This window comes from Aotus nancymaae, unplaced genomic scaffold (assembly GCF_030222135.1).
Source record: "Aotus nancymaae isolate 86718 unplaced genomic scaffold, 86718_ANA_hifiasm-v0.15.2.pri h1tg000012l, whole genome shotgun sequence".
Classification (NCBI taxonomy): domain Eukaryota; kingdom Metazoa; phylum Chordata; class Mammalia; order Primates; family Aotidae; genus Aotus; species Aotus nancymaae.
The window spans coordinates 50,789,558-50,812,654 of record NW_026988423.1 but is presented as its reverse complement, the minus strand read 5'-3'; the positions used below and the strand labels follow the sequence as shown (position 1 = coordinate 50,812,654).

Sequence of the window (23,097 nt, the reverse complement as noted above, 5' to 3'; positions counted from 1 at the left end):
AGGGGTGAGAGGCGAGGCTGGGACCCCGCGGAGGTTCTAGGGCTTTGAAAGGTTGGAGGACTAGGACTCCAGAAATCCCGAACGAAGGGGGCCGGAGTCCCCGTGACGCACCTGGCCCAGGTATGGCAGCCCCACCCACCTCCCGGCCGCCTTCGGCCGTCCTCACACGCCCACTTTAGCGGGGTGACAGCTCCCGGCACCTAGGAGCTCGGACTGGGGTCCGGCCCCCGCGGCGGCGATTGTGTGGACGAAAATGCTGGAGGCTCCGACACCCGCGGCCCACGCCCTGCCGGAGACGGCCGTCTTCAGGGAGACCGGGGCTGCAGGGCAATCCCCGGGCGCACGTGGAGCTGGAACTGGAACCTGGCAGGCGGGGGAACGCAGAGGGGGCGGAGCTTCCCCGGACGCGCCCACGGGGCGGGGCCGGGGACCGGGACCAATGGCGCGCGCGTGCTGGTGGGGGTGGGAACAGGCTCCGGGCCTGGCATCCCGGTAGCCGCGGCTGTCTTTTCCGGCCCGCGTCCGCTCTCCGCCCGAGGCGGAGCCCCCAGGCTCGCGGGGATCGCCCCCGAGCGCTGCGTCCTGCGGGTGGGTGAGTGAGTGCCCCACGGCCCACCGAGCTGTGGGATGCACCTGGCCGGGACGGAGATCCTGGCCCCCTTGCACCCCAGCAGGCGCAAAGGAGCAGGAGCCCGGGTGGGGGGAGGAGGACCCGGGGACCTTGAGTTGCTCGGTGGGAGCCGGCCTGTGTTTCTGTTTTCCTAGTCGAGGAGTGTGTTTGGGTTGGTAGAGTTTGTAGTGGGGATGGGAGGAATCTGGGGAGGCTCGTTTGGATGGGAGGAATCTGAGGAGGCTAAGGAGAGGAGGAGGGGGTTTGGGATGGGTTGAGGGAGAGGTTTGACGGAGGGTGTGGCTTTGGAAGAGTTGGAAGTTTCTTGCTGCCTGTGGGTGCAGTGATTGCATGGGGGGCTTGGTAGGGGCAGCTCGGGACACCGAAGGAGGAGATGGGGAAGGCTCTCCTGCCCGTAACTTACTTCCCTTTTGGGAGACTTGCTTCCTCTTGAAATGCTAGTTAAGGAAGGAGAGGCTGGAGAAGCCTGTGCCGTCAGAGAACCTTTGCCTCTTTCCAGACCCGGTGCCATCCCTAGTGTCAGGAACATAAGGGAAGGGGTGGCCCCCAGCAGCCGGGAGGGGCCCTGAAACCCCTGCTGACGGGTTTGGGGTACCACTTCTTTGTGGAGGAGTGGCTGGTACCATTTGCAGCCTCATCGGCTCTTTTGAGTTGCTGTAAGCAGGGTGTGGGGGTGTTCCCGTTTCCTTGAGGTTCTCTTTTTTTGTTTCTTTCTTGAGACAGGGTCTCGCTCTGTCAGCCAGGCTGGAGTGCAGTGGCTCAATCTGGGCTCACTGCAGCCCTATGCCTCCAGGGCTCAAGCAATTCTTGTGCCTCAGCCTCCTGAGTATCTGCAATGACAGGCGTGCACCTTCACTCCTGGCTTTTTTTTTTTTTTTTGAAACAGAGTGTCACTCTGTTGCCCAGGCTGGAGCGCAGTGGTACAGTGTTGGCTCACTGCAACCTGTGCCTCCTGGGTTCAAGCGATTCTCATGTCTTAGTCTCCCAAGTAGCCAAGACTACAGGCGTAAGCCACCACACCTGGCTAATTTCTGTATTTTTAGTAGAGATGGGGGTTTCACCATTTGACCAGGCTGGTCTCGAACTCCTGACCTCAGGTGATCCACCCATCTCCTCCTCCCAAAGTGCTGGGATTACAGGTGTGAACCACTGAGCGCAGCCAATTTTTGTGTTTTTAGTAGTGAGCAGCTTTCTCTCTTGGGGAGGCTTCTGGGTGTTTGGTTAGTGGTGTTTAGGGGTGGGTGGGCTCTATGGAGCTGCTTTTGATGCAACATAATCTCCTTTGCAGGTCACCTAACCCATTTGTGGTTTCCTCTGCCTGTCCTCAGCCATGGCCAGCGAGAGCTCGCCTCTGCTGGCCTACCGGCTCCTGGGGGAGGAGGAGGCTGCCCTCCCTGCTAATGGGGTTGGGGGTCCTGGAGGGGCGTCTGCCCGGAAGCTGTCCACCTTCCTGGGTGTAGTGGTGCCCACTGTCCTGTCCATGTTTAGCATAGTTGTTTTTCTGAGGATTGGTGAGTGGGCCCTGGACGGGGAGGGCTGAGGGGACATGATGGGGAGGGGTGGGACTGGGATGACATTAGGAAGCGGCCCTGGGAGAAGAGGGTGGCTGAAGGGCTTGGGGAGGGCTCCCTGTGAGCTTGCATTTAGCTCCACCCTGGAGCGCTGCTGAGCCAGTGGGTGGGGGATTTGGGGTGTGAGTCCCCATGACCTGACTTGCTGCTCCTGCCTCAGGGTTCGTGGTGGGTCATGCTGGGCTGCTGCAGGCCCTGGCCATGCTCCTCGTTGCCTACTTCATCCTGGCACTCACCGTCCTCTCTGTCTGTGCCATCGCCACCAATGGAGCCGTGCAAGGGGGCGGAGCCTACTGTATCCTCCAACCTCAATGGACTGGGGTCTGGGCCGGGGTCTGGGCCGTTCTGCCTGCTAGGGAGGGTGGAGAAGGGGCCATTACCTTTGTTGGCTCAGGGGCAAGACAAGTGGTTTTTTTTTTTCATTCTTAAAATTTTTTTAGGCTGGGAGCGGTGGTTCACGCCTGTAATCTCAGCACTTTGGGAGGCCCAGGTGGGAGGATCACTTGAGGCCAGGAGTTTGAGACCATCCCGGCCAACATGGTGAAACCCCGTCTCCACTAAAAATACAAAAATTAGCTGGGCATGGTGGCATCTGCCTGTGATTCCAGCTACTTGGGAGGCTAAGGCAGGAGAATTGCTTGAACCAGCTACTTGGGAGGTGGAGGTTGCAGTGTGCCAAGATTGCATCACTGCACTCCAACCTGGGCAACAGACCAAGACTCTGACTCCCAGGCTGGAGTGCAGTGGCGCCATCATAGCTCACTGCAGTCTCGACTTCCTGGGCTCAAGTGATCCTCCTGCCTCAGCCTCCTGAGTAGTTAGGACTATAGGCATGTACCACCACCCCTGTTTAATTTTTAAATTTTTATTTTTAATTTTATTTTTTGAGACAGAGTCTCTCTCTGTCACCAGACTGGAGTGCAATGGTGCGATCTTGGCTCCCTGCAACCTCTGCCTCCCAGGTTCAAGTGATTCTTCTGCCTCAGCCTCCCAAGTAGCTGGGACTGCACGTGAGCACTACCATGCCCAGCTAATTTTTGTATTTTTAGTAGAGACAGGGTTTCACCATGTTGACCAGGATGGTCTCGATTTCTTGACCTGGTTATCCGCCTGCCAAAGTGCTGGGATTACAGGTGTGAGCCACCACGCCAGGCCAATTTTTAAATTTTTTTGTAGAGAGGGATTCTTGCTATGTTTCCCAGGCCGGTCTTGAATTCCTGGCCTCAAGTGATCCTCCCGCCTCAGCCTCCCAAAATGCTGGGATTACAGGCGTCAGCCACTGTGCCTGGCAGGGCAAGTTTTAATGAATGTGCAGCAGGCAGGCTGGTATAGTGAAGAAGATCAATATTGCCCTACACGTTAATGCCAGTTTCTAGTCTAACAATCTTGTCTGTTGGGCAGTGATTTTTTTTTTTTTGAGACGGAGTCTCGCTCTGTCACCAGGCTGGAATGCGGTGGGGTTTCACCATCTTGGCCAGGATGGTCTCGACTTCTTCATCTCGTGATCCACCCGCCTCGGCCTCCCAAAGTGCTGGGATTACAGGCGTGAGCCACCGAGCCTGGCCTAGGCTGTGATTGTTTTACAGATGCAGAAACTGGCACTCAGAGGGTATAAGCGACTTGTGCAAAGCCACGTGGCTGGGGACTGGCTGCACTCGGGTGAAGTGCTTCGAGCTGTGGCGCCTTCCTCACAACCATTTCATTTTTTTTTCCCTTAATGCTCACCCCTGCTTCCACTTTCAGTCATGATCAGCCGGACACTGGGGCCTGAGGTCGGCGGCAGCATTGGCCTCATGTTCTACCTGGCTAACGTCTGTGGCTGTGCCGTCTCCCTGCTGGGGCTGGTGGAGTCTGTGCTTGACGTCTTTGGGGCCGGTCTGTGCTTTGTCCACTCTGGGCATTTCTGCGGGTTTGCAGGGTCTGGGAGTGTACAGTCATGAAGGAGAAGGTCCTCTCCAGGCGAGGGGCAGAGTGAGCCATTACCTTGGCTTTCTGGAGCTCCTGCTGTGTGGCCAGCATCATGCAAGAGATGTGACATCCCGATATTGTCCTTGCCTGCCGGGAGCTAACCAGTCAGAGAGATTGGGCTGAGATTCTTGAAACTGACGAGACCACCAGGGAGAGCTAAGATGCTGGGTTAGAGCTAAGAGGGAAGTGGGGAAGGTGGTCTCTCTGACAGCAGGTGGGCAGAGGGGGGCTTGTCTTGCTTTGGGTCATGGTTGGGACTGGGTCCCTTCTTTTTTTTTTTGCAATGGAATCTTGCTTTGTCGCCCAGGCTCGAGTGCAGTAGCGTGATCTCCACTCACTGCAACCTCTGCCTCCTGGGTTCAAGCGATTCTCCTGCCTTAGCCTCTTGAGTAGCAGAGATTACAGGCACCCACCACTATGCCTGGCTAATTTTTGTATTTTTATTAGAGATAGGGTTTCACCATGTCGGCCAGGCTGGTCTTGAACTCCTGATCTCAAGTGATCTACCTGCCTCGGCCTCTCAAAGTGCTGAGATTACAGGCGTGAGCCATGGCGCTCGGTCCCCCTTTTTTTTTTCTTGAGACAAGGTCTCACTCTGTCATCCAGGCTGGAGTGCAGTGGTACGATCTTGGCGCAGTGCAACTTCTGCCTCCCAGGCTCAAGCGATTCTCCCACCTCAGCCTCCCAGTAGCTGGGACTACAGGTGCACATCATCATGCCTGGCTAATTTTTGCAGTTTTTGTGGAGTTGGGGTTTCGCAGTGTTGCCCAGGCTGGTCTTAAACTCCTGGACTCAAGCAATCTTCCCACCTTGGCCTCCCAAAATGCTGGAATTGCAGGCATGAGCCACCCACCATGCCCGGCCGGTGGAGTGCCTTAGGATCAGGTCTTCTAACTCTGTTCCTACCTCTCTCCAGATGCCACAGGGCCTAGTGGCCTCCAAGTCCTGCCCCAGGGCTACGGCTGGAACCTGCTGTATGGCTCCCTGCTGCTGGGCCTTGTGGGAGGGGTCTGCACCCTGGGAGCCGACCTCTACGCCCGGGCCTCGTTCCTCACATTCCTGCTGGTCTCTGGCTCCCTGACCTCTGTGCTCATCAGCTTTGTGGCTGTGGGGCCGAGGGACATCCCCTTGACTCCTCGACCTGGCCGCAATGGCTCCTCCCTGCCGCCTCGATTTGGCCACTTCACCGGCTTCAACAGCAGTACTCTGAAGGACAACTTAGGCGGTGAGCTAGGCACTGTGGTGGCTGGGATCGTGGGGTGAGGAGTGGGCAGGCATTGGGGCTGGCCCTTAAAATCCCTGGATGAGTAAAGGTGTCAGAGGGAATGTGGGGCAGGAGGTCTGGAGTGCAGAACAATGCAGCTTCATTCAGGCCTGTCCAGTGTGTGTTTGGCCTTTGGGGCAGGAGGGAGCCCACAAGACAGTCCCTGATTTAGAGGAACCTGTGTTCTAGCTGGGGAAAGATGTGTATTCAGGAATCAGTTCAATAGCACAGTAAGGCCCAGCATGACTTAAACAGATCAGGATCGCCCAGGAGTGGAGAGAAGGGAGGCCTGACTATGGGCTGGGAAGGGCAGGAGCCGTGGAGCTGGAGGTGGCCTGAGATAGACAGGTGGGGGATTCAGCCAGGAGCTGAGAGCAGGGAGGGAAGGCATCTCAGGAAAGAGCTTGAGACCAGGTGTGGTGGCTCAGGCCTGTAATCCCAGCATTCTGGGAGGCCGAGGCAGGAGGATCACCTGAGGTCAGGAGTTTGAGACCAGTCTGGCCAACCCTGTCTCTACTAAAAATACAAGAATTATCTCAGTCAACATTCTTGGGAAGAAAAAGAAAAAAAGATACAAAAATTAGCTGGGCACAGTGGCAGGTACCTGTAGTCCTAGATACTCAGGAGGCTGAGGCAGAATCGCTTGAACCCGGGAGGCAGAGGTTGCAGTGAGCCAAGAATTCGCCACTGCACTGCAGCCTGGGCAACAAGAAGGAGACTCCGTCTCCAAAAAAAAAAAAATAACAATAATAAAATACAAAAATACAAAAATTAGCCAGGCGTGGTGGTACATGCCTGTAGTCTCAGCTACTCAGGAGGCTGAGGCATGAGAATCACTTGAACTCGGGAGGAGGAGGCTGCAGTGAGCTAAGATCGCCACCTCTGCACTCCAGCCTCGGCTTCAGAACGAGACTCTGTCTCAAAAAAGTAAAGAGGCCAGGTGCGGTGACTCACACCTGTAATCCTAGCACTTTGGGAGGCCGAGGAGGGTGGATCACTTGATGCCAGGAGTTTGAGACCAGCCTGACCAACATGGTGAAACCTCATCTGTACTAAAAATAAAAAAATTAGCCAGGTGTGCTGGTGGGCACCTGTAATCCCAGCTACTTGGGAGGCTGAGGAAGGAGAATCACTTGAACCCAGGAGGTGGAGGTTGCAATGAGCCGAGATCACACCATTGCACTCCAATCTGATATCTATCAGTCCAATGGTGATAGAGTGAAACTCCGTCTCAAAATAAATAAATAAATAAATAAAAATTAAAAAGTTAGATGGGCATGGTGGTGCATACCTGTAGTCCCAGCTACTTGACAGGCTTGAGCCCAGGAGGTAGAGGCTGCAGTGAGCTACGATGGCACCATTGCAGTCCAACCTGGGTGACAGAGCGAGACCATGTCTCTAAAAAGTAAATAAATAAATAATAAATAAAAGAGTGTGGATTAGGGCCTGGATGGAGGAATATCATAGTGTTTCGGGGATGTGGCAATGCGTCTGGCTGACCCAAGGCCAGTGCAGGGCAGGCTGGGGTCTTGGTGAGGGCAGTCAGGGGAGGCGGGGGGCTGTGGAATGTGTGGAAAGGGTGGCTGAGAGGCCTGGATCCCTGAGGGGGATGCGGACGTCCTCTCCCTCCTGGGAGCATCCTCCTAGCTGGCTATGCTGAGGACTACACCACGGGAGCCATGATGAATTTTGCCAGCGTCTTTGCTGTCCTCTTCAATGGCTGTACAGGCATCATGGCTGGAGCCAACATGTCAGGTGAGAGTTCCTGCCTGCCGCCTCCTGGGGGTGTGGGGCTGCCACCATGAGGGACCCAGGGGGATGGCGGGAGGGCTGACCTTGCCCCGTCTGCTCCCCTCCCCTCAGGGGAGCTGAAGGACCCCAGCCGGGCCATCCCTCTGGGCACGATCATCGCCGTCGCCTACACCCTCTTCGTCTATGTCCTGCTTTTCTTCCTCTCCAGCTTCACCTGTGACAGGTACCTAGGGAGGGATGGGGGTGGGGTGTCAAACAAGGTTGCTGCACCTGGATCACCAGGGGAAACACAGGCTGAGGGATTGGGGAGCAGAAACCCAGCTTGTTGGGGTGGAGGGAAAAATAGGGGAAGGTTGGCCACTGGGGATTGATAGCGTGTAGCCAGCGACTGCCATGGACCTGGTACTGTTGTAGGCACTTAGCTTGGGAGCGAGGGTGGGCAATGGCTTTCTACTAAGTTTGCATTTCCATAAATATTTGGCCTCTTGTGCATATACCATTAGGTGTGACAGCTGGGTGAGGTGGCTCACACCTGTAATCCCAGCACTTTGGGAGACTGAGGCAGGAGGACCGCTGGAGCCTAGGAGTTCCAGACTAGCCTGGGCAACATAGCAAGACCTTCTCCTCAAATACAAAAATTAGTCAGGCGTGATGGCACCTGCTTGTAGTCCTAGCTACTTGGGAGCTGAGATGGGAGAACTGCTTGAACCCAAGAGGCTGAGGCTGCAGTGAGCTATGATTGCAGCACTGCACTGCAGCCTGGGGGTTGGAGTGATACTTTGTCTCTTAAAAAAAAAGAAAGGAGTGGGCTCGGTGGCTCATGCCTACAATCCCAGCACTTTGGGAGGCTGAGGCGGGTGAATCACTTGAGGTCAGGAGTTCGAGACCAGCCTGGCCAACGTGGTGAAACGCTGTCTCTACTACAAATACAAAAAATTAGCCGGGTGTGTTGGTGGGTACCTGTAATCCCAGCTACTCAGGAGGCTGAGGCAGGAGAATCACTTGAACCCAGGAGGTGGAGGTTGCAGTGAGTGGAGATTGAGCTACTGCACTCCAGCCTGGGCAACAAAAGTGCAACTCAGTCTCAAAAAAAAAAAAAAATAGAGAAAGGAAGGACCACTGAGTGATTAAATCCAAGGTCGCCCAATGAATACCAGGCACATCCCTTTAGCACATTTGATATCTGAGTCTGATCCTTAAGATCAGGGCTGGGGGTTTTCCCATCCTATGACGCATGATCCTCCGCGTCCCCCTTTCCCTCCCTCCTAGGACCCTGCTGCAGGAGGACTATGGGTTCTTCCGCGCCATCAGCCTGTGGCCCCCGCTGGTGTTGATCGGAATCTATGCCACCGCACTCTCAGCGTCCATGAGCTCGCTCATCGGTGCCTCCCGCATCCTCCATGCCCTGGCCCGGGACGACCTCTTTGGTGGGTTCTCTGCCTCCTTGCTGGCTCGGAGCATGCCCTCCCTTGTCTCTTCTGTGTAACCCCTAGGCCCCGGCTGATGTGTCTGCTGTGGATTCTGTTTTTCTAGGAGTGATCTTGGCGCCGGCCAAGGTTGTGTCCCGAGGGGGAAACCCCTGGGGAGCTGTACTGTATTCTTGGGGCCTGGTGCAGGTGAGACTTCTTCAACGGGCCCTTTCCTCACCCCACCAGCTGGCAGGATGGAGGTGCAGTTAGATGCAGGCTGGGAGACAAATGCAAAGGCAAATGCATTTGCAATTGGGATATACTGGTACTCTGCAGGTTTCACTGGCACTTTGTGGGGTTCACCAGCACTTTGCAGGGTTCACTCGCACCCTCGGGGGGTTTGCTGGCACTTTCTGGGGTGCACTGGCATTTTGCAGGGTTCACTGACCCTTTATGGGGTACACTAGTATTTTTCAGGGTTCACTGGTACTTTGTGGGGTACCCCAGCACTTTGAGGGGTTTGCTGGCACTCTGAGATGTACCAACACTTTATGGGGGTTTGCTGATACTTTGGAGGTTCAGTGGCTCTCTGTAGGGGTGCATTGGTATTCTCTCGGGTTCATTGACACTTTAGGGGGTGCACTGGCACTTTGGAGGGCTCACTGGCACTTTCCAGCATTCATTGACACTTTGGGGTGCACTGGCACTTTCCGGGGTTCATTGACACTTTGGGGTGTGCTGGTACTTTTCATGATTCACTGGTACTTTCCAGGGTTCACTCATACTTTGGGGGTATACTGGCACCTTTAGGGGTTGACACTTTTGGGGCATACTGGCACTTTGCAGGGTTCACTGGCACTTTCTGGGGCTCATTGACACTTTGGGGGTGCACTGGCACTCTTTGGGATGCACTGGCACTTTGGGGGTACACCAGCACTTTGGATCAACGGCATACCTCTTGGCCCCTGCCTAGCTGGTGCTTCTGGCCGGGAAGCTGAACACGATAGCCGCTGTAGTCACCGTCTTCTACCTGGTGGCCTATGCCGCCGTGGACCTGTCCTGCCTGAGCCTGGAGTGGGCCTCGGCCCCCAACTTCCGGTGAGAGACTCAGAGGCCTGTATCCCCGGAGAGGGAGAGAAGAAGGGAGGAATGGGAAAATGCGGAGGACTCTGGCCCAGGCGTGGGGCTGGGGACTGCAGCCTGGCACGCGGCCGACCCTGAGTTTCCGTCCGTCCTCCCCTCCGTGTCTGCAGCCCCACCTTCAGCCTGTTCTCCTGGCATACCTGCCTGCTAGGGGTGGCCTCCTGCCTGCTCATGATGTTCCTCATCAGCCCTGGCGCGGCCGGGGGCTCCCTGCTCCTCATGGGCCTGCTGGCTGCGCTGCTCACTGCGCGAGGAGGCCCCAGCAGCTGGGGCTATGTCAGTCAGGCCTTGCTTTTCCACCAGGTACAGGGAGCTGGGGGCAGTGGGTGGGGGAGAGGGAGGCGGTCAGGGAACCTCTTCTCCCTTCCTTCAGCCGGAGTTGGTGTTCCCATCCAAGAGGTGCCAAACGGGGCTGTGTGTTTGATCTTGCCACTTCCCCCCCACCTCCCGCTGTACCCAGGTGCGTAAGTATCTACTCCGGCTGGACGTCAGGAAGGACCACGTGAAGTTCTGGCGGCCCCAGCTGTTGCTGCTGGTGGGGAACCCCAGGGGTGCCCTGCCTCTGCTGCGACTGGCCAACCAGCTTAAGAAGGGGGGGCTTTACGTGCTGGGCCACGTCACCCTGGGAGACCTCGGTGAGCTGCCCTCCCACTCATTCACTCACTTACATCCTTCTCTTACCTTACTTTTTTTTTTTTTTTTTTTTTTTTGAGACAGAGTCTTGCTCTGTTGTCCAAGCTGGAGTGCAGTGGAACAATCTTGACTCACTGCAACCACCACATCCCGGGTTCAATCAATTCTCCTGCCTTAGCCTCCTGAGCTGGGATTATAGGCGCACACCACCATGCCTGGCTAGTTTTTGTATTTTTAGTAGAGATGGGGTTTCACCATGTTGGCCAAGTTGGTCTCAAACTCCTGACCTCAAATGATCTGCCCACCTTGGTCTCCCAAAGTGCTGAGATTGTAGGTGTGAGCCACCACGGCCAGTCCCCCTCCCCCCTTTTTTTTTTGAGATAAGGTCTTGCTTTGTCACCCAAGCTGGAGGGCAGGGGTGCCATCATAGCTCACTGCAGCCTCAACTTCTTGGGCTCAAGCGATCCTCCTGCCTCAGCCTCCTGAGTAGCTGGGACTACAGGTGTGTGCCACCAGGCCTGTCTACTTTGTAGAGATGAGGTCTCTTTATGTTTCCCAGGCTGGTCCACAACTCCTGGCTCAAGCAACCCTTGCACCTTGGCCTCCCAAAGTGCAGGGATTACAGGCATGAGCCATGACACCAGCCCCTTTCCTCCCTAGTGAATTCTCCAACCAGCCATAGCCCTGCCTGGGCCCATCTATGATTTGGACTCTAGGAGACATTGAACTTGGCTGACACTGGCTACCTTCCTTTCCTTATCTTCTCTGTAGACTCCCTGCCCTCGGACCCAGTACAGCCTCAGTATGGGGCATGGCTGAGCCTGGTGGACCGGGCCCAGGTGAAGGCTTTTGTGGATCTAACCCTCTCACCCTCCGTGCGCCAGGGGGCTCAGCATCTGCTGCGAATCTCGGGCCTTGGTGAGATGCTCCTCCCTAGATCCCCTCAGCCTTCCCCTGTGGCTACTTCAGATCTCCGCTCCCCTCCCCTAGAGAGTCAGCCACAGATTGCAAACTGCAAAAGGACCTTATAGTCGAGAGCAGATAAGACAGTGCTCAAAGATAACAGCCGCAGACAGTGTGCGATAAGGTCTCGTAGGAGGTGCTGCGGACTAGCAATGGGGTGGGCGATGCTGTTGCGGTTTTTCCCTTCTTTTTTTTTTAAGATGGAGTCTCGCTCTGTCTTGCCCAGGCTGGAGTGGTGCAGTGGTGTGATCTCGGCTCACTGCAGCCTCCGCCTCCTGAGTTCTAGCGATTCTCCTGTCTTAGCCTCCTGAGTAGGGAGTGTGCTACACTTGTGTGCTACCATGCCCGGCTAATTTTTGTATTTTTAGTAGAGATGAGGTTTCACCATGTTGCCCAGGCTGGTCTTGAGCTCCTGACCTCAGGTGATCCACCCGCCTCGGCCTTGCAAAGTGCTGGGATTACAGGCATCTGCCACTGTGTCTGGCCTTTCTTTCTTTTTTTTCTGATCCAAAAATTGGGGCATAGGCACTGAAGAGTGTATTTTGAGGGACAATGGAGCATTATTTGAATCTCCAGCTGCCTCATCAAATCAGATGGTTGTTTTCTTTTTTTCTTTTTTGAGACGGAATTTCGATCTTGTTGCCCAGGCTGGAGTGCAATGGTTTGATCTCGGCTCACCGCAATCTCCACCTCCCGGCTCCAAGCAATTCTCCTGCCTCAGCCTCCTGAGTAGCTGTGATTTACAGGCATGCGCCACCACACCTGGCCAATTTCATATTTTTAGTAGAGATGGGGTTTCTCCATGTTGGTCAGGCTGGTCTTGAACTCCCGACCTCAGGTGATCTGTCCACCTTGGCCTCCCAAAGTGCTGGGATTACAGGTGTGAACAACTGCACCCGGCCCCCAGATGGTTTTCAGCCACCAGCGTTCAGAGGAAGGAAGGCCAGCCACTATATAGCCAGCAAAGGTTTTGTGGAGAGATGGTAATTCAGCCAGGCTTTGAAAGGGGTTGGGAAGTAGGAGATGTAACATGCCCCGCCCCGCACCCCCAAGCCACAAAGGATGCCGGAGGCTGTGTGGGGCTGACACGCTTGTGGATGGAGTGGTGAATTCTTGGCTTTTAGCGCTGAGGCCACTGGGGTCATCCATGCTCAGTCACTGCCTTCTCCTTTAATCCTGGACCAGCGCCTGTCACCAAAGTGCATGCTTCCTTCTCTATTCAGAGTCTGGCTGAAGTTCAACTGTGTTGGACATTGCCCGGTTCAGTGAAAATCAGACCCTGGGAGATACTCAGGAGGGGGCGTGACTAGTTTATTTTGCAAGATCAGCTGGAGTTCACACCCGCCGAGATGTTTTAGGGTGTTGGCAAGCATCACTGACCCATAGAGCATCTGAGAGCCTGGTCTTCACCTTTTGTGCACTGACTACTATGCTCATGAAATTTATCCTGTGCAAGATTTAGGTTGGTGCAAAAGCAGTTGTGGTTTTTGCTCTTATTTTTGGACAGGGTCTCACTTTGTCACCCAGGCTGGAGTGCAGTGGTGTGATCTCAGCTCACTGCAACCTCTGCTTCCCGGGTTCAAGTGATTCTCCCATCTCAGTCTCCTGAGTAGCTAGGACTGCAGGTGCACGCCAGCACGCTGGCTAAATTTTGTATGTTTTTGGTAGAGATGGGGTTTTGCCACGTTGCCCAGGCTGGTCTTAAACTTCCGACCTCAGGTGATCTGCCTGCCTCAGTCTCCCAAAGTGCTGGGATTACAGGCATGAACCACCACACTGGCCTGTTTTTGCCATTTTAATGGGGAAAAAAAACGCAATTACTTTTGCATCAACCTACTCCAATAAAAGAAAAAGTATTTCCTTTAAATGGTGGATTCTCCTGTCATAGAGAATTTGATTTATGGGTTGAGCAATGTTTGTTTCATGAGAAGGGGTCTTAGAAGAGGTCTCTGAGTCTCCCTGTAAACTCAGCCTGGTTTAAGAGGGGGAATTACCCAATTCCACATGGGTTGTTAAAAAATTAAGAACCAGGAGCTTGTTGGCAGGGACTTGGGGCATTGTGGTTGGCATGTGCCCAGCTTGGTGTCTCAGAGTGTGACCTCTCATGCTGGGTGGAGGCAGCGTGTGTCGACCTACCTGACCCAGTACCTACCAGCCGTGAGCCTGTGGGCGAGTGACTTCATCGCTTGCTGCTTCGGGTTCCTTATCAGTAAAAAGAGGAGACTAAATAGTACCTACCTCATAGCGTTGCTTCAACGTTCAAAGGAGTTCAAATACAAAGTGCTTTCTACAGGACACAGCCCCTGGTAAGCGGATACCATGCTATACCACCACAATTAGGGTTTTGCAGTAATAGAAACATACTGGGTAGCCCTGGTTCATTTTTTCCTTTTTTTTTTGAGATGGAGTCTCGCTCTGTTGTCCAGGCTTCAGTACAGTGGTGTGATCTTGGCTCACTGCAAACTCCACCTCCCGGGTTCATGCAATTCTCATATTTCAGCCTCCTGAGTATAGCTGGTGCCCGCCACAATGCCCTGTTAATTTTTGTATTTTAATTTTTTTTGAGACGGAGTTTCACTTTAGTTGCCCAGGCTGGAGTGCAATGGCGGGATCTTGGCTCACCATAACCTCCACCTCCTGGGTTCAAATGATTCTCTTGCCTCAGCCTCCTGAGTAGCTGGGATTACAGGCATGCGCTGCCATGCCCAGCTAATTTTGTATTTTTAGTAGAGATGGGGTTTCTCCATGTTGGTCAGGCTGGTCTCAAACTGCTGACCTCAGGTGATTTGCCTGTCTCAAAAAGTGCTGGGATTATAGGTGTGAGCTACCGTGCCCAGCCTAATTTTTGTATTTTTAGTAGAGATGGGGTTTCATCTTTTTGGCCAGGCTGGTCTCAAACTCCTGACCTCAGGTGATCTGTGTGCCTCAGCTCCCCAAAGTGCTGGGATTACATGCGTGAGCCACTGTGCCCAGCCTGGTCCATTTTCTCATCTTCCCCTAGCAGGGTCTGGGGTGCTGTTCCCCTGGGGATTCAGGCCATGAGCTTGGCTGATCAGGGTGTCTGGTTTGAATGACAGAGTTCGACTCACATCTCCTACCATGAAACAGATGCCCTGCTAGAAGGTGGGAGCAGACAGTGTCCTACTCTCGCGATAGAATTGGAGTGCTCATTCGTGGCAAGCATCCTAATGCGAACTTCGTCTGTTTAAGTGGAGGAGATTAGTCACCGAGATAATAAAATAAGTGCATGTGAAAGTGTTTAGGAAAAATGAAAAGTCATTATGCAAATGTGCAGAATGTTGCTGTAAGAGCCTGTACACAGTGGGAATGTCATAGCTTATGGCTGACACATATTGCTGTCAGCGTGTGGGAGCGTGATGTAAACTTAGCCTTTGAGCCTGACTCCTGTCTGTTCCTGCCTCCCCCTCTCTGCCCTCAGGTGGCATGAAGCCCAACACTCTGGTCCTGGGTTTCTACGATGATGCCCCACCACAAGACCATTTCCTGACGGACCCAGCTTTCTCTGAGCCTGTGGACAGCACCAGGGAGGGTGGTTCCCCGGCTCTCAGCACCCTGTTCCCTCCTCCCCGGGCTCCTGGGAGCCCCCGGGCTCTCAGTCCCCAGGACTATGTAGCCACGGTGGCTGATGCCCTCAAGATGAACAAGAATGTGGTGCTAGCCCGGGCCAGTGGGGCCTTGCCCCCAGAGCGGCTGAGCCGGGGGTCCGGGGGCACCTCTCAGCTGCACCACGTGGATGTGTGGCCCCTCAACCTACTGCGGCCCCGGGGTGGGCCCGGCTACGTGGATGTCTGCGGCCTCTTCCTGCTGCAGATGGCAACCATATTGGGCATGGTGCCTGCTTGGCACAGTGCCCGGCTCCGGATCTTCCTGTGCCTGGGGCCTCGGGAGGCGCCTGGGGCGGCCGAGGGGCGGCTGCGGGTGCTGCTGAGCCAACTGAGGATCCGGGCTGAGGTGCAGGAGGTGGTGTGGGGCGAGGGGGCTGAGGCTGGGGAACCCGAGGCGGAGGAGGAAGGGGACTTCGTGAACAGTAGGCAGGGAGACGCGGAGGCAGAGGCCCTGGCATGCAGCGCCAACGCCCTGGTTCGGGCTCAGCAGGGGCGTGGCACGGGAGGAGGGCCGGGTGGGCCGGAGGGTGGGGATGCCGAGGGCCCCACCACAGCCCTCACCTTCCTGTACTTGCCTCGGCCGCCCGCCGACCCCGCCCGCTACCCCCGCTACCTGGCGCTACTGGAGACTCTAAGCCGAGACCTGGGCCCCACACTACTGGTTCACGGTGTCACCCCGGTCACCTGCACTGATCTCTGATGCCCCTGCCTCCAGGGCTGGGTAGAGAGGGCCCAGGCAGGCGGCCCATCCTGATCCTTGGAGGAGAAGGAGGGAAGTGCTGTGTCCTGTGGCCCTGCCCCTGGGACCTGGAGCCCAGGGGAGGTTTTAAGGGGGTTCTGGGCTTGGGTGTCACACCCACCTCCTTTGGCAGAGGAATCCCAGCACAGTAACTCCGGGTGGCCGTCTCCACCGTGCAGGGGAGGGAGTCCACAGCCTCCCTTCAGTGGTGCCTTGATGCTAGGGGCTGGCCCTTCTCCGAACTCTGGGCTACCTCAGTTTCCTCATCCTGGCCAGACTCACTGGCCCACTGGGGTGGTGATGTTTTCATTCTGTTTTATTTTTCTAACTGCTGACCATGAATAAAAGACCAAAACACTACAGGCTGGCTGAGCCACGCTGGTGGGTAGGTGAGAGGGAGGGGGTGGGAAAGGAGAGCTCTGCAGAGGGGTGGAGATCGGAGCTTCAGCCTCCCGCAGCGAGGCTGCCACGTGCAGGGCAGGGGCGCGGGGCCCAGGGGGCATCTGTGGACTTGGAGACTGGCCCTGGCCCCCACCTCCCATCCCCAGCTGCCCACAGCCCCCAGTGACTCGGGCTCCCCCGGAGAGCCCTTCCTTCTCGGCGGGAGGGGGCCGACTCAGAGAGAAATGGCAGTTTAGGGCCTAGGGGGCCACGTGACCCTCCCCCAGGAATGTGGTGACGTCATCGGGGGCGTGGTCGTCCCCAAAATTAGGGAGGAAGAGGAAAAAAAAGCCAGAAAAAGTTTTCTTTTCTGGAGTCCCGAACGAGGCAGGACGGAAGAGGGGGTGAAGGCCTGAGGCTTGGGGCTTCAAGACCACTGTCCGGAGTTCCCCATTCTAGGCCATGTCGGGGCCCACCTGGCTGCCCCCGAAGCAGCCGGAGCCCACCAGAGCCCCTCAGGGGAGGGCGATCCCCCGAGGCGCCCCGGGGCCACCACCAGCCCACGGAGCAGGTAAGGCAGCCCTCGTGAGACAGAGGAGCCACCCCGCTCTGGCGCTCACCTCTGTCCTCCAGTTCCAGCCTCCCGCCCTGCCGGCTTCCTCCTGCCCCTTCCCCAAGCCGGTGGGAACAGCTGCCCGAGATCTCTTGGGACCTTAGATTCGGGGGAGAGGTAAAGAGTGGTGAAGAGGGCAGCTCACCAAACGCACACCCCTCCTGTCCTCTGCCACCTCACCTTTGATCTCTCTTCCTTCAACCCAGCACTCCAGCCCCACCCCAGGGGCAATTTTTGCCCCCTCCCATCAGAGCAGTGTTACCAGGCCCCAGGGGCACCGGAGGATCGGGGGTCGGCCTGGGTGGGGTCCCATGGAGTACCCCAGCGCACGCAGGTGAGAAGTGGGATTGCTGGGTGGGACGTGCGGGGTCCCCTAGAACCCACTGTGAGAGAGCCAGGGCAGGAGAGGGGCCATGGCGATTTGCATTCTCTCTGCTCCGGCTTCATCCTCAGGGGCTCCCTGCAGACAGGAGTGCCCTGCGCCCCGGCAGCCTGGACGCCGAGATAGACTTGCTGAGCAGCACACTGGCTGAGCTGAATGGGGGTCGGGGTCACGCGCCACGACGACCAGACCGACAGGTGACTCCCCGGTCCTGCCTCTCCTCCCCATCTGCAGCCTCCTGCTTCTCTGGACTCACAGCCCCAGTCCACCCCATCATGTGTGTGCTGTGCACTCCAGCATGGAGGAAGCGTGGCTGCAAGTACCAACATGTCAGCCACCTGAGGACGGGACCTTGTCAAATGCAAACACCCATGCTGCCCCACACCCGGGCATTTCCACAAATGTGGGTCCCAGAGTGGGGGCTTCGCTTAGGCTTCTGGTCTGCGTTTCTCCTTAGGCATATGAGCCCCCGCCACTTCCTGCCTACCGCACGGGCTCCCTAAAGCTGAACGCAGCCTCGCCGCTCCCAGCGTCTCCCTATGGGGGCCCCACTCCAGCCTCTTATGCTACTGCCAGCACCCCAGCTGGCCCTGCCTTCCCTGTGCAAGTGAAGGTGGCACAGCCAGTGAGGGGCTGTGGCCCACCCCGGCGGGGGGCCTCTCAGGCCTCTGGGCCCCTCCCAGGCCCCCACTTTCCTCTCCCAGGCCGAGGTGAAGTCTGGGGACCTGGCTATAGGAGCCAGAGAGAGCCAGGGCCAGGGGCCAAGGAGGAGGCTGCTGGGGTCTCTGGCCCTGCAGGAGGAGGAAGAGGAGGCGAGCACGGGCCTCAGGTAAGCCCTGGGGAACTGGGATGTCAGGTCTTACAGGCAATGGGATACTGATTAGTGGGGAGGCTGGTGTTCTAGGGCGCTGGTTTTTTTTTTTTTTGAGCGGGAGTTTTGCTCTTGTTGCCCAGGCTGGAGTGCAGTGGCGTGATCTCGGCTCACTGCAACCTCCACCTCCTAGGTTCAAGTGAGTCTCCTGCTTCAGCCTTCTGAGTAGCTTGGATTATAGGCACATGCCACTATGCCCAGATAATTTTTGTATTTTTAGTAGAGATGGAGTTTCACCATGTTGGCCAGGCTGGTCTCGAACTCCTGACCTCAGGTGATCCATTGCCTCAGCCTCCCAAAGTGCTGGGATTGCAGGCGTGAGACACTGCGCCTGGCCAGGGGGCTGGTTTTGGAGCACAGTCAGAGGTCTGGGATGTGGAGCCGGTCAGGAAATACAGGGCGGGGCGGTGCAGGGAAGCAGGATAGAACTGCCCACGGGGAACCGGCACAGTGGCTCACGCCTGTAATCCCAGCACTTTGGGAGGCCAAGATGGGTGGATCACCTGAGGTCGGGAGTTTGAGACCAGCCTGAGCAACATGGAGAAACCCTGTCTCTACTAAAAATACAAAATTGGCTGGGCATGGTGGCTCATGCCTGTAATCCCAGCTACTAGGGAGGCTGAGGCAGGATAATTGCTTGAACCCGGGAGGCAGAGGTTGCGGTAAGCTGAGATTGTGCCGTTTCCCTCCAGCCTGAGTGACAAGAGGGAACGAAACTCCTTCTCAAACAAAAGACAAAAAATAACTGGCCCCTGGGCTGAGATATTCTCAAATCAGCTTTCTAGCTGGAACTGCCTGGCCATCTTCAGGGACATACAGCAGTCCCCAACCTTTTTGGCACTAGGGACCAGTTTTGTGGAGGACGATTTTTCCACGGACTGGGGCAGGGGATGGTTTTTGAGTGATTCAAGCGCATTACATTCATTGTGCACTTTATTTCTATTATAACACTAATAGAATATGTATAACATGTATAATTGTTTCATTATAATATATAATGATAATATGAAATTATATAATTATAATATATAATGAAGCAATTCTACAACTCATCATCATGTAGAATCAGTGTGAGCCCTGAGCTCGTTTTCCTGCAACTAGATGATCCCATCTGGGGGTGATGGGAGACAGTGACAGGTCATCAGGCCTTAGATTCTCATAAGGAACACACAACCTAGATCCCTTGAATGCACATGTGATTCCCGTGAAGGCTTCCTATGAGAATCTAATGCTGCTGCTGATCTGAGAGGAGGTGGTGCTGGGGCGGTAATGCAAGTGATTGGGAGCGGCTGTAGATACAGATGAGCTTTGCTTGCCCATTGCTCACCTCCTGCTGTGTGGCCTGGTTCCTAACAGGCCCCGGCCTGGGGGTTGAGGACCCCTGTATTATAGCATCAGGAGCTAGAGTAGGACCGAGCCCCTGATTCCCACCTTCCAGGTGTCCCTGAGCCAGCCTCCGGAGGATGAGCTGGACAGGCTGACCAAGAAGCTGGTGCACGACATGAACCACCCACCCAGCGGGGAGTACTTTGGTAAGCTGAGGCTGTGAGGCAGGTGGAAAGCGGGAGGGAGGCTGGGAGACAGAAGGGACAGCGGCTTCCTGGGTCTGTGCAGACTGATGTTGTTTCTGCCTGTCCTCAGGCCGGTGTGGTGGCTGTGGAGAAGATGTGGTCGGGGATGGGGCCGGGGTTGTGGCCCTCGATCGCGTCTTTCACGTGGGCTGCTTTGTGTGTTCTACGTGCCGGGCCCAGCTTCGGGGCCAGCATTTCTACGCCGTGGAGAGGAGGGCATATTGCGAGGGCTGCTATGTGGTGAGTGGCTGGGGCTTGGGGGCTGGAGTCAGTGACTGGATGCTGGGGGCTTCCATCCAAGGTGGGAGCTAGAATGTCCAAGCCCAGAGGAGGAATGGTGCTAGAAGCCGGGCCACTGGAAGCGGTGTACAAACAGGAAGGAATTCTGCAAATATCAAGCAAGTAGCTCAACACTGGTGGCTGGAGGGAAGGACGCAGCTCTTAACAAGCGTGGGGCGTCTTACAGTTAAAGAGAATGTGTTAGATTCCCACGACACCCATGAGGCAGGTATGACTACTGACTCCCGTTTTTCTTTTTCAAGACAGAGTCTTGCTCTGTTGCCCAGGCTGGACTGCAGTGGCGCAATCTCGGCTCATTGCAACCTCTGCCTCCCCTGGTTGAAGTGATTCTCGTGCCTCCACCTCCCGAGTAGCTGGGATTACAGGCGCCCGCCACCAAACCTGGCTAATTTTTGTATTTTTAGTAGAGATGGGGTTTTGCCATGTTGGCCAGGCTGTTCTTGAACTCCTGGCCTCAAGCAATCTGCCCACTCCGGCCTCCCGAAGTGCTGGCATTACAGGCATGAACCACTCTGGCCCGATTGCTGTTTTTCTCAGAGTGGTTAAATACCTTGTGTAGTGCTGGGATCTGAACTCAGATCTGCTCAAGTCTGCTTTTCACCGAATCACATGCAGGGGGCTGCAGAAATAGATGGCTGGGCTGTTGGGGTGCCTGGTGGGCTGCTGTGGCTCCCGCCGGCTGCCAGATTTTCCTGCCTTCCTTCCCAACAGGCCACCCTGGAGAAATGCGCCACGTGCTCCCAGCCCATCCTGGACCGGATCCTGCGGGCTATGGGAAAGGCCTACCACCCTGGCTGCTTCACCTGCGTGGTGTGTCACCGTGGCCTCGATGGCATCCCCTTCACGGTGGATGCTACCAGCCAGATCCACTGCATCGAGGACTTTCACAGGTCAGGCCCAGCCTCCACCTCGTCTCACAATGTCTGACCTTTACTGTCTCTCTCATCTCCCCTTCATGCCCCAGGACTGTGTCTTCCTGTTTCCAACCCCTGGCCCTCCTTCATTATTTGTTATTATTTTTTAGAGACAGAGTCTCACTCTGTTGCTCAGGCTGGAGTGCAATAGCGTGATGATAGCTCACTGCAGCCTCCAACTCCTGGGCTCAAGTGATCCTCCTGTCCCAGCCTCCTGTGTAGCTGGGACTACAGGTGCGCATGCCACCATGCCTGGCTAGTTTTCTTCTTTGTTTTTTGTTTCTGTTGACATGGAGTCTCACTCTCTCGCCCAGGCTGGAGTGTACTGGCATGATCTCGGCTCACTGCAACCTCTGCCTCCAGAGTTCAAGTGATTCTCCTGCCTTAGCCTCCCAAGTACCTGGGATTACAGGCACGTGCCACCATGTCCAGCCAGGTTTTTTTTTTTGTATTTTTAGTAGAGACAGGGTTTCATCATGTTGGCCAGGCTAGTCTCAAATTCCTGGGCTCAAGCGATCTACCTACCTCAGCCTCCCAAAGTGCAGGCATTGCAGGCGTGAGCCACTGCACCTGGCCTTCTTTGTTTTTTAATAAAGACAGGGTCTTGCTCTGTTGCCCAGGGTGGTCTTGAAAGCCTGGCCTCAAGTGATCCTCCTGCCTTGGCCTCCCAAAGTGCTGGGATTACAGGCCAGAGCCACTGTACTCGGCCTCTCTCATTCTCTTTGACATCATCCCTTCCCCAGACCTAAGGCCACACCTCTGGCCTCTGAGTCCCTCCAGTGCCCCACCTTCTCTGGGTCCCATTGTTGGTGTCCTGCAACCCCAGGGCTTGATGGCCTTCTCGGTTCTCTTCTCCTCCAGGAAGTTTGCCCCGAGATGCTCAGTGTGTGGTGGGGCCATCATGCCTGAGCCAGGTCAGGAGGAGACAGTGAGAATTGTTGCTCTGGATCGAAGTTTTCACATTGGCTGTTACAAGTGCGAGGTCAGGGGGCCCCAGCATGTGCAAGGGGTTGGCAGTGTCCGGACTGCTGAGTAGAACACGAGGGAGGGGGAACACAGAGGTCTCTGGTTGACAGAAATCTGCTTTTTTTTTTTTTTTGAGATGGAATCTTGCTCCGTTGCCCAGGCTGGAGTGCAATGGCGTGATCTCAGCTCACTGCAACCTCCGCCTCCTGGGTTCAAGCGATTCTCCTGCCTCCCGAGTAGCTGGGATTACAGGCACCCGCCACCATGCCCAGCTAATTGTTGCTTCTTTTTCAACAGGAGTGTGGGCTGCTGCTCTCCTCTGAGGGCGAGTGTCAGGGTTGCTACCCGCTGGATGGGCACATCTTGTGCAAGGCCTGCAGTGCCTGGCGCATCCAGGAGCTCTCAGCCACCGTCACCACTGACTGCTGAGTCTTCCTAAAAGTACCTGCTGGGTTCTCAGTTCCAGTTCCCATCCATTGATTGATCACCCTCCCTGACATCTACCTGTATGACTTTCTCACCAAATGCTGGCTCCTCTTTCTCCAATCACGAAATAATAATCCCTCCAGTTTACAAAACACTTTCAAGTCTGTCGTTTCGTCTGATTCTCCCAGTAGCCCATTACAAGCCCATTCGCTGTTACTGTCTGTATTTTTACATGTGAAGATGCCAGAGCTGAGAGGTGACTCCCCCAGATTGCATGTTTTTTTTTTTTTTTTTGATGGAGTCTTGCTCTTGTTGCCCAGGCTGGAGTGCAATGGTGTGATTTTGGCTCACTGCAACCTCTGCCTCATGGGCTCAAGTGATTCTCCTGCCTCAGCCTCCCAAGCAGCTAGAATTATAGGCACCCGCCACCATGTCCAGCTAATTTTTGTATTTTTAGTAGAGACAGGGTTTCACTATGTTGGCCAGGCTGGTCTAGAACTCTTGACCTCAGGTGATCCACCGCCTTGGCTTCACAAAGTGCTAGGATTACAGGCATGAGCCACTGTGCCTGGACTGCATGGTTCTTAAACGGTAGAACCAGGGTCTTTTTGGCTCATTCGTTTTTTGTTTTTTGACAACTCTTGTAATGTATCCCTACCCTCCTCTCAGTGCTAGGAGCAAGCATGCCTCAGGGAGGAGGCAGCATTTCTATACATATCTGTATTTTGAGACAGGGTCTCACTCTGTTCCCCAGGTTAGAGTGCAGTGGTGCAATCAAGGCTCACTGCAGCCTTGAACTCTTGGGCTCAAACATTCCTCCTGACTTAGCCTTCCCAGTATCTAGGACCACAGGGGGGATCCCACCAAGCCGTTATTATTTTTTGTGTGGAGATGGGGTCTTGCTATATTGCCCAGGTTAGTCCTGAACTCTTGGGCTCAAGTCTTCCCTCATCAACCTTCCCACGTTCTGGGAT

At 55.4% G+C, this 23,097-nt stretch overlaps 2 protein-coding genes across 5 annotated transcripts; both read left to right on the top strand.

Annotated features, from left to right (window-relative positions):
- Positions 1-464: 464 nt before the first annotated feature.
- SLC12A9 (solute carrier family 12 member 9) lies at positions 465-16,059 on the top strand. Of its 4 annotated transcripts, none has more exons than XM_012474759.2 (14): positions 465-588; positions 1,920-2,142; positions 2,363-2,497; positions 3,946-4,077; positions 5,087-5,395; positions 7,082-7,189; positions 7,298-7,409; positions 8,456-8,613; positions 8,720-8,802; positions 9,569-9,693; positions 9,849-10,041; positions 10,199-10,373; positions 11,143-11,289; positions 14,774-16,059. In XM_012474759.2, exons 2-14 carry the CDS (start codon positions 1,962-1,964, stop codon positions 15,658-15,660), a joined length of 2,745 nt encoding a protein of 914 aa, XP_012330182.2. In that variant the 5' UTR covers positions 465-588; positions 1,920-1,961; the 3' UTR covers positions 15,661-16,059. The 4 variants fall into 4 exon arrangements, with proteins under 4 accessions (XP_012330182.2, XP_012330183.2, XP_064231798.1 ...); XM_012474760.2 differs by having other exon boundaries at positions 465-592; XM_064375728.1 differs by lacking the exon at positions 465-588 and having other exon boundaries at positions 749-2,142.
- An 86-nt stretch (positions 16,060-16,145) lies between these two features.
- On the top strand, positions 16,146-22,277 carry TRIP6 (thyroid hormone receptor interactor 6). The gene is made up of 9 exons (XM_012474762.2): positions 16,146-16,651; positions 16,900-17,027; positions 17,147-17,272; positions 17,533-17,904; positions 19,385-19,478; positions 19,588-19,757; positions 20,529-20,707; positions 21,593-21,713; positions 21,995-22,277. The coding sequence occupies exons 1-9, from the start codon at positions 16,543-16,545 to the stop codon at positions 22,124-22,126; spliced, it is 1,431 nt and encodes a 476-aa protein (XP_012330185.2). The 5' UTR covers positions 16,146-16,542; the 3' UTR covers positions 22,127-22,277.
- The last annotated feature ends 820 nt before the right edge of the window (positions 22,278-23,097 follow it).

Bases quoted from the DNA above. Each gene is read 5' to 3' on its own strand.
- SLC12A9 (XM_012474759.2), top strand. From the start codon at position 1,962: ATGGCCAGCGAGAGCTCGCCTCTGCTGGCCTACCGGCTCCTGGGGGAG. The intron at 8,803-9,568 runs GTGAGACTTCTT...GCCCCTGCCTAG, and splicing joins ATTCTTGGGGCCTGGTGCAG to CTGGTGCTTCTGGCCGGGAA. The intron at 9,694-9,848 runs GTGAGAGACTCA...CCGTGTCTGCAG, and splicing joins GCCTCGGCCCCCAACTTCCG to CCCCACCTTCAGCCTGTTCT.
- TRIP6 (XM_012474762.2), top strand. From the start codon at position 16,543: ATGTCGGGGCCCACCTGGCTGCCCCCGAAGCAGCCGGAGCCCACCAGA. The intron at 17,273-17,532 runs GTGACTCCCCGG...GTTTCTCCTTAG, and splicing joins CACGACGACCAGACCGACAG to GCATATGAGCCCCCGCCACT. The intron at 19,758-20,528 runs GTGAGTGGCTGG...CCTTCCCAACAG, and splicing joins ATTGCGAGGGCTGCTATGTG to GCCACCCTGGAGAAATGCGC.